The sequence below is a fragment of the Paroedura picta genome, chromosome 16, assembly GCF_049243985.1.
Source record: "Paroedura picta isolate Pp20150507F chromosome 16, Ppicta_v3.0, whole genome shotgun sequence".
Taxonomy (NCBI): Eukaryota; Metazoa; Chordata; class Lepidosauria; order Squamata; family Gekkonidae; genus Paroedura; species Paroedura picta.
Window position 1 is genome coordinate 8,729,583 of NC_135384.1, and position 16,127 is coordinate 8,745,709.

General features: G+C 47.6%; 1 protein-coding gene across 3 annotated transcripts in view; it reads right to left on the bottom strand.

Moving 5' to 3' along the window:
* DKKL1 (dickkopf like acrosomal protein 1) overlaps positions 1 to 16,127 on the bottom strand; it is a 17,991-nt gene continuing 1,864 nt past the window's right edge. For 2 of the 3 annotated variants that reach the window (XM_077314921.1, XM_077314919.1), the window contains exons 2-8: positions 11,244 to 11,409; positions 9,258 to 9,389; positions 8,571 to 8,660; positions 3,787 to 3,879; positions 2,620 to 2,767; positions 1,541 to 1,703; positions 1 to 483 (exon numbers count right to left, since the gene is read on the bottom strand). In XM_077314921.1, the coding sequence (XP_077171036.1) occupies positions 159 to 483; positions 1,541 to 1,703; positions 2,620 to 2,767; positions 3,787 to 3,879; positions 8,571 to 8,660; positions 9,258 to 9,389; positions 11,244 to 11,375 (1,083 nt within the window). In that variant the 5' untranslated portion in view covers positions 11,376 to 11,409 and the 3' untranslated portion in view covers positions 1 to 158. Of the gene's footprint in view, positions 484 to 1,540; positions 1,704 to 2,619; positions 2,768 to 3,786; positions 3,880 to 8,570; positions 8,661 to 9,257; positions 9,390 to 11,243; positions 11,410 to 11,930; positions 11,984 to 16,127 lie in introns of those variants that run through there. The other variant, XM_077314920.1, reaches the window with a different exon arrangement.

Below are 16,127 nucleotides of genomic sequence, written 5' to 3' on the forward strand. Positions count from 1 at the left end.
TCACATTAATGCTTTTATTAACAAAAACAAACGTTTGTCATGCACAACGTAGGCGTCAGTGGGATAGAAGGGGCAAGGCCAAAGTGGGAGAGGGGAAAGATGAGGATGGCAAGGAGGAGGAGCAAGCTGTGAAAGTCTCAGACAAAAAAACCTCGAAGTTAGTAAAAGCCGGGTCCAAAGTACTGTCCCATTTGGTCAGCCAGCTGCTCGAGTTCCTGGAAATCCGACCGGTTGGGATCGTCCCTTTCCTCCCATGGAGACAGTCTCTTCTCTTCGTAGTCTTCACTCAACCCAGCATCTTCCATAGAATAAAGGCCTCTGGGCAGGCTGACTATGGCCAGTTGCCCATCTGGCCTCGAGTCACCGTAGTAAGCCTCCTCCTTGTCCCGGTTCAACAGGATAGGCTGTAAAACAGGCAGCTGTTCACCGAGGCTGTTGATCTCCATGCTGTTCTCTGGCTTTTCACATGTAGAAACGGCATATCTAGGAGGGAAGGGAACACGGTGGCAGAAGTGGGATTAGTGGGAAACATACAAATGTAGTATCATTTCATCCCGGTGCAGATCTGTTGCATTCCTGTGTCCTCTGTGTTGTTTGCCCTTCTTTTCTCAGACCCAATTTGTGGTTGGTTAGAGATCGTAAGTGCCCGCATGCCTTGCTCAGAACAGCAAAATGCTTGCAGTCCCAGGGCTATTTTCATCATGGAAATAAAATGTCGAATTGCTCTGGGTTGTTCAGCCATGACGAACATGAACCAAACGTGAAAAAACAAGGACATAAACCTGATTACCGAATGTAGATTAGTTTGATCTATCGTATTTCCAATAGCCACTTACAACTGTGAAAATTGGACATTGAAAACAGACAAGAGGAGAGTCCATTTGTTTGATTTCTGGTGTTGGAGAAGGCTTCCACTGATTTTGTACACAGCAAAAGTTACAAACAAGGAAATACTATAGCGCATAAATCCTAATATATCACTGGTAGGCGAAAAGCACGAAACTATCTCACTATGTCAGCTCAACGGAGAAGGCAATTAAGCTAGGATTGGTCAGTGGAAAAAGGAAACCAGATTGACATCACGGTGGTTAGATGCAATCAAAATGGACACCGGACAGAGTATTATAGAACTAAAAGAAGAGTGCAAGATCAAAAATCATGACAACAGTTGAACCATAGGATCGCCACAAGTCGGATTCGACTGAACGGCCAACGTGATCAGCATTTTCAGTCGCTTTCTGTTGAGGTGGCAGGAGTTTTGCCAGACTGATGTTCTCTTTGCAGCTGCAAAGCCATTTCTCATTATTATTTTTATTTTCGATCACACACAATTGCAACGATAGGAAAAAAAACATTCTAAAAATGGTATGCAAAAAAATCAGGAATTAAATCCCACCTGCCCAATCCAGCCACAACTAGGAGTAAACGAGAATCTGCTAATTGAAACGGCAGGAGCCACTTTAAAAGAGCTTTCTGTTCATTTTAGAACTAAGTGACACAACAAGGAAGGAGATTCTTTTGACAGAATTAATCCTCTTACCTTTTACTTCTGCACTGCAAGCCCTGGGCACATGGACAATACTGCCCAGATTTGGCAAATGCCGGCTGGTTACCCCAGCCCATCAGCTCAAAGAAGGTTGTGCTAGGTGTTTGGCATGCTTCTCCTTCTTTCGGATATGCAGCGCAGACTGGAAATGATAAAGCTGCAAGGAGATAGGACAGAAATTGGGAACCCTTACATGTGCAAAATGCAGCGATCAAAAGAAGTGCCGAACGCCCCCTCTGTTAGCCCTACTTGAAATTAATGGGGTTTCTGCAGGAGAAGTTCTCTGCTGTAATCCGTGAATAGTCAAGAAATGTTGGCTTAATTCTCAGCGAGATTCAAGGAAATGTAGGCAAGAATTTCTCAAAACTATTGTTAGGATCACAGGTCCTCAATATGGAGTCCGCTGGCACCCTTTCTGATGCCTGCCAGGACTTCTGATTACTCACTGGAGGCTGAATTCCCTGTGTTGACTTTTTAACCATTGCTTCAGCATCTTGTGCCACCAAAACATAAGGCTCTTTGCTGCATCTGATGGTAAATTGTTGTATGCATAAAAATATTTTCAAACAATGTTTCTTTTAAAGGCATCCTCCCAAACAGACTTTCGGCCCCGAAGTGTTGAAGAGCTGCTGTTACACTTATTTTGGACCTCACTTCCTAACCTTTTGTGGTTGGCTCCGCCTCTTGTGACAGCCATTTTGGAGTTGGCGGTCCCTCCTGCGGCAGCCATTTTGTAGTCATACCCAACAGTGCTAAAAAACGAAAAGCCTGAAGACTCCTGCTGCAGACATATGTCCTTACGTCCCCCAAAGAGGATTAAGATCTAGTAATCAAAACTGAAAGGACCGGATGAGGGTCCATGGGAGCCAAGGGGAAGCCAGTAAAACTCAGTGGCCACAAAGGTTATTGCCTTTTTGCAGAGGATGCATCCACGAAATCTAATGCCTAGCCATGCCACCCAGCAAGGAACATTTGGGGTAATAAGACTGTCCAAAGCCATCCCTTTTATTGCATCACTAATCTGCCATGAGTTCCGGGGAGAGCAAAAGGGGAAGCATGTAAAGGTATCTCACAGCTGCTGGTGGCACAGCACAATCCTGAAGCACATTCGTCTCTGTTTGGGTCGCATCTCGTCCCACTCTCTCCTTGGCTCACACCTTCTGCGCACTTGCCCCATACGCACAGGTAACCCAAGCAGCATTCGCCATCCTTTAGGCAAGTCTAGGAGACAGAACAAGCGAGGTGCAGGGAGCTTGTACCCCAATTCCTTGAAACACCCCAATAGTCTATTCCAGCCTTTCTCAACTTTTATTTTACCATTGAGAAACCCCTGAAACATTCTTCAGGCTTTGAGAAACCCCAGAGTGATATGGTATGTGTCAGTAGCTTCTGTACATTTAAGCTTTTGTACATGCTCAGAAGCTACTGACACACACTAGAGCTTTTAAGCAGCTGTGGAGAAGGAGACTTACATTTGATAAGTGGACATCTATTTTTGTTATTCATACAGAATTTTTTAAATCTCACTGGCTGCTTTCTCTACTCTGTATCATGTGGGCTGTGTCTATGTTTTTTCACTTTATAAATCTGCACAACGAGGGTTAATATAATCTGAACATTTTTCGGATATTAGATTATATTATTATAATATTCGATTTCAGATTATTATCATATTACATTTTGCGGACACCTAACCTTCCAGGAGGCAATATCACCAGGGGGGAGCCGTAGCTTCTGTTCCTTCATGCAATACTTTTAAAGTCACTTAAAGTCATTAAATGTTGAGTCTACATTTAAAGTCCCTGCATCGTCATGTCCCAGTCTATGCCGGTTCCGACTTTACCGTTTGCATGCTTCAATTTCAAGATGTACACACGGAATCAGGAGGAGAACATTCCATGGAGATGAAAAATTTGCTGCGTCAGAAAAACCAGAGGCCATTATGACATGCGTGCGTTACACAGTGGATGGCGTAGCCTGCTGGCAAGTGGGAGTCACAGGACCTCCCATGTTCAGCACTTCCCTTCAGGGGAAAGAACATGTTCCCATGACGGATGCAGCATCGAAGCCTCATGCAAACAATGCTCTGTCAAGCATACCCCGATGTACTCTGTTACAAGGTACTTTCATTGTTTTTCATATGCCTCTGATCGGAATTTTTACTTTTTGTTGTCTATGCACATCGGATTTTATGCCAATAAAGGTTTTCTGAATCTCTGTCTTTACTCCGGTGTACTCACCATATCCTTAGCCTTGCACTGCTGACACCGGGATGCAAGCAGCGACCGGAAACAGAATTGATCCTTTTGACAATCATTGTCGTTCTCACACACCTGTCGGGGAGGAAGCGAACACATTAAAGGCCGCTGGGCTATCAAGACAGCTTTTCCAGTCCTGGGGGATAGCTAGAATTCCAGCAGATCCACTCTCTTGCCGCAAGGTTTAAGAGAGGAAACTGGGATAGGGGTTTAGAGTTGCATGCTGAGCCAGGCAAAGGGCCTGGGAGCAGGGATGGAGCACCTGCAGATGCTGGTGGGCTCATCTACCTAAGCTTGAGATTGGCCAGGATCATTGTGTTACCTGATTGGTTTGGACACTCTCTCTCTCTCTCTCTCTCTCTCTCTCTCTCTCTCTCTCTCTCCAGTGACTGCTGGCAGAATGCTTCCTGCACGGCCTGAGTGCAAATCTTATACAGGAACTTGCTCCTGATTGAGGTTGTTATCAGTCAGAAAGGAAAAGGAAAAGGCACCTATTCCCTTCTTTTCCGTTCGGTTCTCCACTCCGACGCCACAGACTGCTCCAGTGTAAGATAATACGGCAAGGACGGGAAAGCATTCAGACTTACTGGCACTCAGCAAATGTTTTTAAAGTTTGACTCATGCCGCCTGCAGGAAGTGAAAGCGAGAGAGCGCGCTCAGCGTATAAAAGCATGGGAAACGGGTTAGTGGCCAACTTAGGGGCATGCGGGTCAGTGGAAGCCAACTTAAGAGGAAGGAACATAGAAGGAAGCCAGAACACAGCCCGGCCGTACCCCTGCTTGCTGACTAACCGACGTAGAAACCTCGGAAATTATATTGCACTTCAACGAGGAATGCTTAACAAGTTGTTAATTAGGAATACGAGGGTCAGAGGTACCGTTGGGACTTCTTCTGTTTGGGAAACTGAATCAAACGCTGCCTGCAAGTTGATAAACGCCATATTGAGCTTTCCCTTTTGGTATGATGAGATCAAACGAGAGAACTAACATGTGGTGCAAAACAGAGCTATTTTTCCTGAAGCCTATGCGTTCCAGACCCAAAATCTCAGTTGCTGAGGCTGCCATCTCTAAGTTGGGAAATACCTGGAGATCTGGGGCAGGTGAGCTTTGGGGAGGGGAGAGCAGGATATAAGGCCCTATAGAGTTCACCCTCCAAAGCCGTCATTTTCTCCAGATGAACTAATCTTAACTGTCTAAAGAGCAATTGCCGGTGATCTCCACATGCCACCTGTGTTGAAATACTCAGAGGGGATATGTAGTCAGCATGTTTAGATTAGGAACTTCCTGGTATTTTTCAAACACGCTCCTATGTCCTGATTGGCTGGATTAGACATTTTCTCCTCCTCTGAGTACACTTCCTGCCTGCTTTCCCCTCCAGTACATTAGTTAGGACTCTCCCTCTCTCCTTTCTTACTCACAAAGATTGTTTCTCTTCTCAATAAAACTATTGTTTTCTTTTAAGCTGCAGGTACACCTCTCTCTCGCATATTTGAACTCTGCGAACAACCTGGAAGATGGCGACCCTAGCTGGATCCAATTATCCAATTTAATTTGCACAAGGGAAGCATACAATTTACCCAAAACAGAGAAAAGGCTAAGAGGATGATAATTAGGAGGGTTGTTTCTGGCTGGGAGTGGTGGGTGAATGAATGAATGAATGAATGAATGAATGAATGAATGAATGAATGAATGAATGAATGAATGAATGAATGAATGAATGCTGCCTCTGGTCAGGTATTATCCTATCCTATTATCCTATCAAATGCTGGGAGGAATCAAATCTGGCCCAGGGGCCATAACAGTCTGGTTAATCCATAGCCAATTTTGTCTGGTCGTAATGGAACCCAAACAGACAGATCCACTGGCTTAGGGTACGTCTGTTAAAACTGCACTGGAGTCTTCGAACAATGGGCTTTTTCAATACTTGAAAAAATACTTGTGGCATTGTTTAAGTGATGGAAGTCTTCCCTAGGGTGTACCCATAAGGACCTTGGCCACAACATTCTGGACCAGTTGCAGTCTCAAGAGCAAGGGTAAGGGTAGGTCTGCGTAGAGTGAGTTACAGTAGTTCAGTCTAGAGGTGACTGGCACATGGGCGACTGTGACTAGGTGCTCTGGGGCTAAGTAGGACACTAGTAGTTTGGCTTGGCGAAGTCTGGAGATGAGCTATAATTCCAGGGGATCCCCAGGCTCCACCTGGAGGCTGGTATCTCTGCTTCTGTTCCAGTCCTGTGGTGGCCCATGCATTACATTACTCAACACTGTGTCAAAAGCTGGCATCTGAATTGGTTTCTTTTCCTCTTTCTTCCCTGCCTGTTTTTATCCAAGATGTCTGGCTCAATCATCTTGAAGCCCTGCCAGGCACTTCTCCTACAAGTGTGATCCAGGGCTTGGTCTATGAATCAGGTGGCAGGATCTTGAGGTTACAGAGTAGAGTAGACCACTTCAGAGGGCTGGAGGGGAGTAGTATAAATACTCTTTAAAAAAACAACACACCACCTTTGGATATAGAGGATTCTATCAAGGACAAATGCTATAGCCAGTCCATTCTTGGTGCTGGTTTCTACAAATATCAAGGAATTTATTACTTTTAAAGGGACAGGGGGGGATATTCAAATAGGCGATATTCCCCTAACACCCTGAAGTGGTACACTCCAAGCTGTCATCTCAGAAGTCATCCATTTCAGTCCAGTCCTGATTTGCAGTGTGTATAGAAATGGTCTAGTGGTGTTTCGCGTGGACACCTGAAGCTACCTTCTATTGAGTGATTATTTCTTTATCCAGGCCGGTCTCATCTTTTCCGACTGTCAGCGGCTCTCCGGAGTCTCCGGAGAAGTTCTTTCCCCTACGCCATGATCTTTCAACTGGAGATAACCAGGCGTTGAACCTGGGAGCTTCTACATGCAAAGCAGGTGGTCTACCAATGAGCCATGGGGTTGGTGGAAACTGCTGCCAAGTCACGGTGGACTTATGGTGACGCTGTAGGGTTTTCAAGACATGAGGGGAACAGAGGAGGTTTGCCCTTTCCTGCCTGTGCAAAGCAAGCTTGGATGTCCTGGGTGGACCATCCAAGTATTAGCCAATGCCAACTCTGCTTATCTTTCAAGATTTGCAGTCATCACTCTACCTTGGATTAGTCAAGGCTAGGGTTGGCAGCTAGCTTTGAGTGGGTAAATACCCGTAGATTTCGGGGTGCGGAACGTTGGGAGGGGAAGGTTTGGGAAGGGGAGGGGCTTCAGCTGGATACAATGGCATGAGTCTACCCTCCAAAGTAGCCATTTTCTCCGGGGTAAGTGACATGCACTGCCTGGATACTACCAGGAGATCCCAGGTCCCTCCTGGGGGTTGGCACCCTGAGCTATTCGAGCTGCAAATGCACCACAGCCCTGCTTGTTAACGTTGTACTGGAAATCAGTAGTAGCCCTATTGTTTCGATCCATTGAACAGCAACAACAACAAATAAATTACAGATCCCTCCAATTCAAGGCTTCATTTTTAAGGGGGGTGACTTTTATTTCAAGATGGAAGAGAATCTAGCCCTCCCCCCTTTTGGTAAGCCCTCCCCCCCATAAAAATAACAGGAAATATCTCGGAAACCAGCACATTTCTCCCTGCCTTGAGACGAATTAAGCCTTCCCCGCCTTATATCTTCCGCCAGAAGAAGAAGAAATGACGTTTTCGTGGGATGAATTTCAGCTGCGGGGGGGTGGGGAGGGTTTTCTTCTTGATGGGCTGGGGGGCCATCAAAAGCCCGTTCCGAATGGCCAGCAGCCTGTGTCTCCTATCGCTGGCGGGCTCTTCCTGGGCCCAGCGGCTGTCGGTCATCTGTCTCCTATCGCTCATGGTCTCTTCCTTGGACCAGCGGCTGTCGGTCATCTGTCTCCTATCGCTCATGGGCTCTTCCTTGGCCCAGCGGTCAGTCGTCTGCTCACTCTTGATGCGGTGGGGGAAGCGGAAGATCAGAAAGGTCAGCCTAGGCCTAGGCTGGGGGGGGCTCTCCGTGAAGAACCTGACTCCATCCGACTCCCTGTCTGCCTCAGGATCTGGGTCTTTCTGCCTAGCCACTAACCTGGGAACCTGGAAAGACATGGACCAGAAGGGTAATATTACCACAGCGATTGGGGTGGACCAGAGGAAAACTTCTGCACAGTGCTGGGAGGGAGGAAAAGGCCCAAGATTCAGGTCCCTGGTCTCCTGGGACTAAGGATGTGTGCCATGGTTAGAAAAAAAGGGATGAGAACATCACAAGAGAAGGAAAGAAGGATCACGGGGTTTGGGGTGGGAGAAGAGAATGAAGCTCACCTTCATGTTCAATTCCTTAAAAAGCTACAACAGTGTGGGAGACACAGTGGGAAATTGCCAGCACAATCGAAAATAACTGGTGTCTGAAACAGGACAATTTCCAATGCAGTAAATGACAGCAAGCAAGTTTGTTTATTGTTCTGTTTCAGACACCGTTTTTCTCAATTCCTTAAAAAGGCATGCATGTTCTTGCACTGTTCTCTGGGAGGCATGGACAGGTGCATCTTGGGAACACTGGCCCCGCAAGCCTGTCACCTAAAATGGCAGGACAGGAGGGCTTACTTGCCCACAGGTGCGTTCACAGGTGGGTGATCTCGCTCGGTCCTTGAAAACGCCTGCAAAATGACTTGGCTGTCCAGCCCACAGGCTCTCCCCCTCTCCTCACACGCAGCCAAATCAGGTCACAGACATCCTAAAACGGGTTGGTTTGTACGTGTGGCTGGTGTGTATGTGCGGCGTACTAACCTTCTTCTTCTCTGGAAGGGCCTCCCCCTGTTCGATGGAAGTCACCGTTTTCTCTGAAAATATTATCTCGCCAGTATGGTTGTCAGTCACCTGTGAGTATGGACAGAAAGATGAGGATTGAGAGGGGGTAGCAGAGCATTTAAGGACAAACTACTATATGTTCTATCCTCTGCTGCCAATAAGAACAGCTCTTCCCTTCTCCCTTTCAAATACTTATAAACAACAATATTGTCCCCTCTCAACCTGGCTGTGTTAGCAGGGTTATTGTTGTTAGTTGCAAAGTCATGTCCGACCTATCGTGGCCCCATGGACAATGATCCTCCAGGCCTTCCTGTCCTCTACCATTCCCCAGAGTCCATTTAAACTTGCACCAACTGCTTCAATGACTCCATCCAGCCACCTCATTCTCTGTCGTCCCCTTCTTCTTTTGCCCTCAATCGCTCCCAGCATTAGGCTCTTCTCCAGGGAGTCCTTCCTGCTCATGAGGTGGCCAAAGTATTTGAGTTTCCTCTTCAGGATCTGGCCTTCTAAGGAGCAGGCAGGGCTGATCTCCTCTAGGACTGACCGGTTTGTTCGCCTTGCAGTCCAAGGGACTCGCAAGAGTCTTCTCCAGCACCAGAGTTCAAAAGCAGGGTAGATATGCTTAAAAGAACTAATATACTCCCGTTTTTTTCCCCAACTGCTCACCTTGTTGATTTCATGGTGGCTGTACAGAGTGGCATTCCCTATTTTGCGCTGCTTTTCCTCCTTGTTGTGGTAGTTAGGGGGTAGCTTGCTGATGTCCAACGTACTGTCAAACTGTTCATTGGTCAATGAGTCCTACGGCAACAAAGATGAGAAAATCCCCGCCTTAAGAAAAGTGCTGGCTGTTCAAACCAGACACTAGAGATCTGTACAGTCCAGTATTCTGTCTCCAGAGGGGACCTCCCAGAACGGTGTCTCCAGAGGGTTACATGGCTGGGCATGAAAATTACATCCCAGCAAGCGCATGGCAGAATTCATGTCATGTTTTAATTCCTGGTTGGCCCGAAATCATTTAATAGCCATTTCCATGTCCATGTACCTCTCCTCCCAGAATTGCATGTTCATGCTTTGATTAATAAAACAGTGAGGTTGTGCATACGTTTTCACATGTTTTATGCAATCTGTTCAAAAGGAACATGGAAATTTGTGCCTTTGGCTTCTCGCAGCTCTCCTAAAAATGAGTATTTCTTATTTGAGGAAGGGGTTACATAAGGCAAGTTAATCGTATACTTTCAGAGTAATTACATTTGCATATTAATAAAACAATTGGTGTGAAGGGGGGGAAGAGCATACTTTCTTTTTTAGATAGCACATGTACATGTCACAGCATGTACCACCTTTGGAAAAATATCCCCCCCGTGTAAGAGGGTCAATGGGAATGCCTCTTCTAAGACAGCACCTAACACCTGCAGTTTTCATAGTATTTCTATTTTAAAGAGCTTTTTAAAAAGACGTCAACTGATCTGCCCAGCTGGGTGTATTAGTTAAGAGCAGCGGCTTTTAATCTGGAAAGCCGGGTTTGATTCCCCACGCTTCCTCCCTGCGCAGCCAGCTGCGTGATCTTGAGCTAGTCACAGCCCTAATAGTGCTGTTCTCACAGAGCAGTCTTGTCAGAGCTCTCTCAGCCCCACCTACCTCACAGGATGTCCGTTGTGGGGAGAGGAAGGGAAGGCCGTTGTAAGCCACTGTTGATCAACTTTTTGTTGATCAGAAAGCTTCTAATGGATTCAGCTACCAAAGATCTAATTTTAAAACAGTTCAAGAATAATACACATTTGAGGCCTCTGCGTGTGATTTTGTAGCCACAATGAGCAGGGCAGATCATTTCCGAGAGCTGTCTCTCAATTGATTTCAGAGCTCTTGATAGAACGCGGCAATTGAGGATCTCCCACGTCATCGAACAGTCTGGACTCAGAAACGCTTAGAGAATTTTCAGCACTGTGAAACAGCCCCAGGATGCTTTGTGGGAATTCGGCGTGGTTGCACAACTTTTACAGTCAATATAATATTTTGGAACTGTGTCGCTCCCCACAACAGACAGGCTCCAGATCGAAGCGAAAATTTGGGAAACAGAAAATGCCACCCCACAAAAACCCTAAAAAAGGATAGCCTATGCTATCTTCTCAGTTTCATTACAGACACTGTGGGGAAGGCTGCTCCGAAATCTAGGATCAGACAGCCTTGTGAAACCTTCATTTGCCTTTGAAATGAAAATGCCGCAAGATGAGAGGGTTGCGAACAGCTGAGGATCCAGCCGTCTCTCCTGAAAGATTTTGGAAAAGGGGTTGGTTCGGGGTTCCTAAGGGCGGAGGGCGGGTGTTAGAAACGTTTACATCCGTTCCCAGCGTAAGATAAGAACAGCGTAGGCACCAAAAGGCAGGTTTGTCTGCTGTGCATTATAAACAGGCCAGGGAGGAAGGGATGAGAGCGACAGGAAGAAAGATGCTGATGTAGGGCAGATGGAGAAGTTCAGAAAAGAGACAGTCGCAATGATGCTCATTAACCAGATGCACCTCTTAGCCAGGATCCTCCCTTGCTTGAAAGGAATGCACCCCCCCTCCTCCCCCAAGCTCTGGAACATCCTTTTCTTAGGGGACAGATTTGACTGGGCCACCTGGAATCCCCCCTCCTGCCCTCCCCACGCCTTACCTGGTTTTGCTCCAGGAGGTTGCTGAAAGCCCGGAAGATCCCCTCCGCGCTGAAGGGTAGGAAGGCGGCTGAGGCAGTCCCTCCCTGCATCAGAGGCAGCAGGCACCACAGCCCCCACGCCAACGGCTGCATCCTGGCCTGGTCCCTGCTCCTCCGGATGCCTGGACTGCAGAAAGGCAGGAGGAAGATGAGAGGGGAGACAGAGAGCCGGCAGGGGCGGGGCCTCCTCCCATCTCTTCCTGCTGCTCAGATATCCCTCCCCCCCAAACACCAACCCCCCTTCCTTTCCTTGCCCCCACAAGGCATCCCGCAATACAGGGCTGGATTGAGAGGCACAAGGGGCTGCATCCTGTTACGGAATCATTCCTCCAAAAGCCTTCCTTCCCCAATTCCCAGCAGCTGACGAAGAGGGTTGCCAGCTTGCTTTGGGCATTCCTGGAAATTTGGGGCCAGAACCCGAAAAGTATGGGGTTTGGGATGTGATGTCACAGAGTCCCCCCTCCAAAGCAGCCATTTCCTCCAAGGGGCGCTGATCTCTAGTCTGGGGAAGATCTGTCATTGCAGGGGGTCCTCAGGTCCCCCCTGGAGGTTGGCATCCTTACTGACAGCCACGACAGCCCCAATCCCCCCTCGGTGTCCCCTTTGGTCCACCCCTCCCCTCGCAGATCTCAGAGTCTCTCTTCCTACCTTCTCCTCCTCGACTAGCCTGTCAACGTCCCCGGACTCCCTATAGCAGGTCAGCTTGGGACAAAGCGAAAAGGATTCCAGTTCTAGAACCCGCCAGCATCACTAGCCAACTGTTCCCCCACAAAGGCCCGCACTCCTGCCCTGGTTTGTTTCCAGGGGCCCCTTTTTTCCAAACCTCTCCCCACCAGTGGTAGCTGCGCATGAACACAGGAAGGCACGCCCAGCAGCAAAATTGCGCGGTCCACAGCCCATTTTGAGACCACAGTTGTTCTGTTCAGGATGTGCACCGCTTTGCCCAAAAGGGGGGGAATTAGAGGGAACCGTGCTCCCCATCCTTTCCCAGAGAAAGGCAGCGGCCTCCGGCAAACTGAAATGTTGGGTCCCACATCAGAGTCCAGCCCTTCCACATGGCCAAGCCTCTCGTGAACGAAATCTGAGACAGCCTCATGTGCAGCATCTGCTTTGAATGCCTCTAGGGCAGGGGTGGCCAAACTGTGACTCTCCAGAGGTCCGTGAATTCCAATCCCCATGAGCCCCTGCCAGGGAATATAAGATGTCAAAGGCATGTTTTTGCCTTCGCTTTTCACTAACTGTTGCCGCTCAGAGTAGTGCATTGGTCTTTCAGGTCAGAGGGCACTTGTGGCTTCCCCAAAGGCAGGTTTCAGGCGCACTCCCGCTGAGAAATAAACTGTCTACCCCAATTATTACCTTTATCTGTTCCATACGAAATATCCCTCCATGAGATTCTCCACTGGATCAGACCACAGGTCTATAAAGTCCAGCATCCTGTCTCACACGGTGGTTACCTTAGCCAGCAACAGGGCACAGAGGCTATGGACTTTCTCCAGTGTTGTTTTCAGTGGTTTACTGATTCCAGAAGGTTCCCTTTAGTCCTCATGGCTAGTAGCCACGGAGAGACCTCTCCTCCATGAATCCAATCCCCCTTTAGCGCCACCCGTGCCTGTGGTCATCACTCCGCCCTCTGGCAGCAAATCCCACAATTTAATCACTTGAGTAAAGGAATATTTCTTTTAATTTTATTGTATTTATAATTATTATACTTTTAAGCTGCCACTCCTGGCTTGCTGGCTCGCGGCTAATAACAATAAAACAATAATAACAATATATAAAAACCCACAACCCAAGTCCTAACAATTACAGCCAACCAGGCTGTTGTTAAAAGCACAAGAGCAAGGGCCAGTAATAATGCTGGCGACCCTGACCTGAAAGACACTGTCCGAGGAGAGCATTAAATGAATGTGCTCTTAGTTCACCTGGGGCCAAACTTCCAAAACGACCAGTTAGTGCCCCCAAGACTGAGTTTTTATGTGTCCCAGAATATTCTAGTGTGTCAAGATACTGCAATGGACTGCATGAGCATTAAAGCCATAAGCAGTTCCTGCAGATGAGCTCATGTGCAGGATGTTTGCGCATCAGTAAAGGGTGCAGTTTGCCACATCACCATTAGATGGTGCTGTAAGATTTCACTGGAACATTATACTGTTTTCCACCCAAACTCTGAATGTTTTTCTGGGGAAAAGATTTGCCTGCAAAGAAAAACAGGCTAAACACAGAGGGCCAATGGATCCCATGGGAAAGGCGCAATTGTATCTGTTGGCTTTTCGCAACGCCCTGAAGTATTTTGGCCCACGGACCACCACTGTGGGTTTTGCAATACTCCGTGGCCACTGTTGCTCTGCCCCTAGTTACTGGAATGTTCTGTCGCTAGGGTGTGAAGACCTTCGTTCTATCTATCCCTCCCGGCACTGTTGCAGTGTTTTTGTCTTGACTTCCTGGTTCTTCATTTACAGATGCCCGTGGTGGTATCTCTGGGAAATTCAACAATGCCATGTCGTGTGCAATTTAAACAGCGCAGTTCACTCTGTAAATGAATTCTTTACTCTAACAGATTTTGCTTTTTGCCCACTGTGGAGAGTTGCCCGTTCAGAGCTGGGAAATACCTGGATATTTTTAGGGTGGAATCTCAAGAGGGTGGGGTTTGGTGAGGGGAGGGATTTCGGTGGGGTATAAGGCCACAGAGTCCACCTGTGGAAACACCCATTTTTTCTCAGGTGATCTCTGTTGGAGGTGAGTTGTAATAGGACACCTCCAGCCATAACCTGGAGCTTGGCAACCTACTTCTGTGTTGCAAGCCTATGGGGATGCATTTTAGTCAGGGTTGGGAAATGGAGAATTTTTGAAGCCGATACGTATTCTGTCCATCTTATAGTTTTGCCACGGAAGAAAATACTTTTGAAAACCCGTGATAAATTGGTCTGCATTCTGGCACACATTATTTTTGGGAATTAAAGAAGCAAGAGACCTGGGCATTGTCATTCATGCTGTGGGGTCTAGGGGGTAACATGCTCCAAGGAAGGTTCTGGAAGCCCAGCTCAAGCAGAACACCTCAATGGACAAGTCGGCACAGGTGAATCCCATCTCACCCATATAGAACCATCTGGAGGATCTGCCAATTTGCTAGCAGAACCGATTCAAAGCACAGTCCTCTAAGCCCAATGCCTTTAATGGATTTGGGAGGGCGTGGCTCCATTTAGGAGTTAATCCCCGCAACCCTAAATGACCTGTTCTGGGAACCTCTCCTCCCCTATGAATCATCTCCGGAGATCTATTAAGGAAGCCCTGGTCCAACATTTTACGTGGAGGCTATAATTCACCCACCAGGATGTTGTGGGCTCATCTGATCTTGGAAGCCAAGCAGGGTCAGCCGTGGTCAGTCTTTAGTTGGGAGACCACCAAGGAAGTCCTGCAGAAGCAGGCAACAAGCAAGCCCCTCTGAACACCTCTGGCTTTGAAAACCCCTTGAGTAGTCAACCAGTGGTCCTCCAGATGTTCATGGACTACAATTCCCTTGAGCCCCTGCCAGCAAATGCTGGCAGGGGCTCATGGGAATTGTAGCCCATGAACATCTGGAGGACCACTGGTTGACTACCCTATAGTGGGTTCAATAATCACTCTCCTAGAGTGAAACAAGGGCTCTTTATTAAGATCACGCCACAGAACTGAACTCCACCATGTGAACTTGTATACAGCTGCAAGGTCTACAGGTATGCATCGACTGGTCCATTTGATTGGACCCAGTGGCAGGACGGATCCTGCGAGTTGACCAATATCGTAACGAGTTCCCTTTGTTTGAATCGCAGTTCCCACTCTGTGATTGCATCCACAACAGGGGTCCCCATAAATCTGCTGGGATTTGATGAGTCTTTCCTCCAAAGGGACCTAGAGATTTGCTATTGCAGCTGATTTCCTGTTGATTGAGATAAGATTCCCCGGAGGGTTGACTCTTATGGAATTACGCCCCACTGAAGTCCCTGCCCTCCTGAGTCACGCCCAGTGCACAGGACCAGCAGTCTGCTGTCCCACAATAAACTCTATAAGAAGATATAGAAGACGATAAGAAGGTCAGGCTGGACCAGCGAAAAATGCCCAAGACTGTAGCTTCAAAGGAGGATTATTTGGGTTCCTTTAACTATTTAGAGCAGCCTTTCCCCACCTTTTGAGCATGGAGAAGCCCCTGAAATAATTTTGCAGGTTCCGCCCTGGAAGTGATGTCAGATGGCCACACCTCCAGAAGTGACATCACCACCTGCATTAATAGGCTAGGCTGGGGGGGGGGGGGAGGCAGTTGAGGGTGGGAGCAGGAACGCAGGCTCCACACCTTCCCAGGCAAAGAAACCATGAGAGCTCACTCACCCAGCTTGTGGCAGACATGAGGGGAAAGGCCATGGACCCCCGCCAGAGTGCCCACGAACCCCTGGTTGCGAATATCCTGATGAACCCAGAGTCCTGCTGAACAATTCTGTTGGACACTTTCCCTTTTTTACCACCACCTTCATGAAAATTCCCCCCCCCGAACACTTCCGTTCCAAATACATTGCAAAGAAATCCCATCCAAACAAAATACAGCAGCCTGCCCTGAAATAAACCATATTATTTATTTGTTTGTTTATTTATTTGATTTCTATACTGCCCTTCCATATGGCTCAGGGCAGTTTACATACAACATGGGGGAGGGGGGGGATCCATGGAACGGATTAATATATAACATTTTGTTGTTGTTGTTGTTGTTGTTAGGTGCGAAGTCGTGTCCGACCCATCGCAACCCCATGGACAATGATCTTCAATGCCTTCCTGTCCTAAACCAATACAGCAACAACAACAACAATCTAAATAACA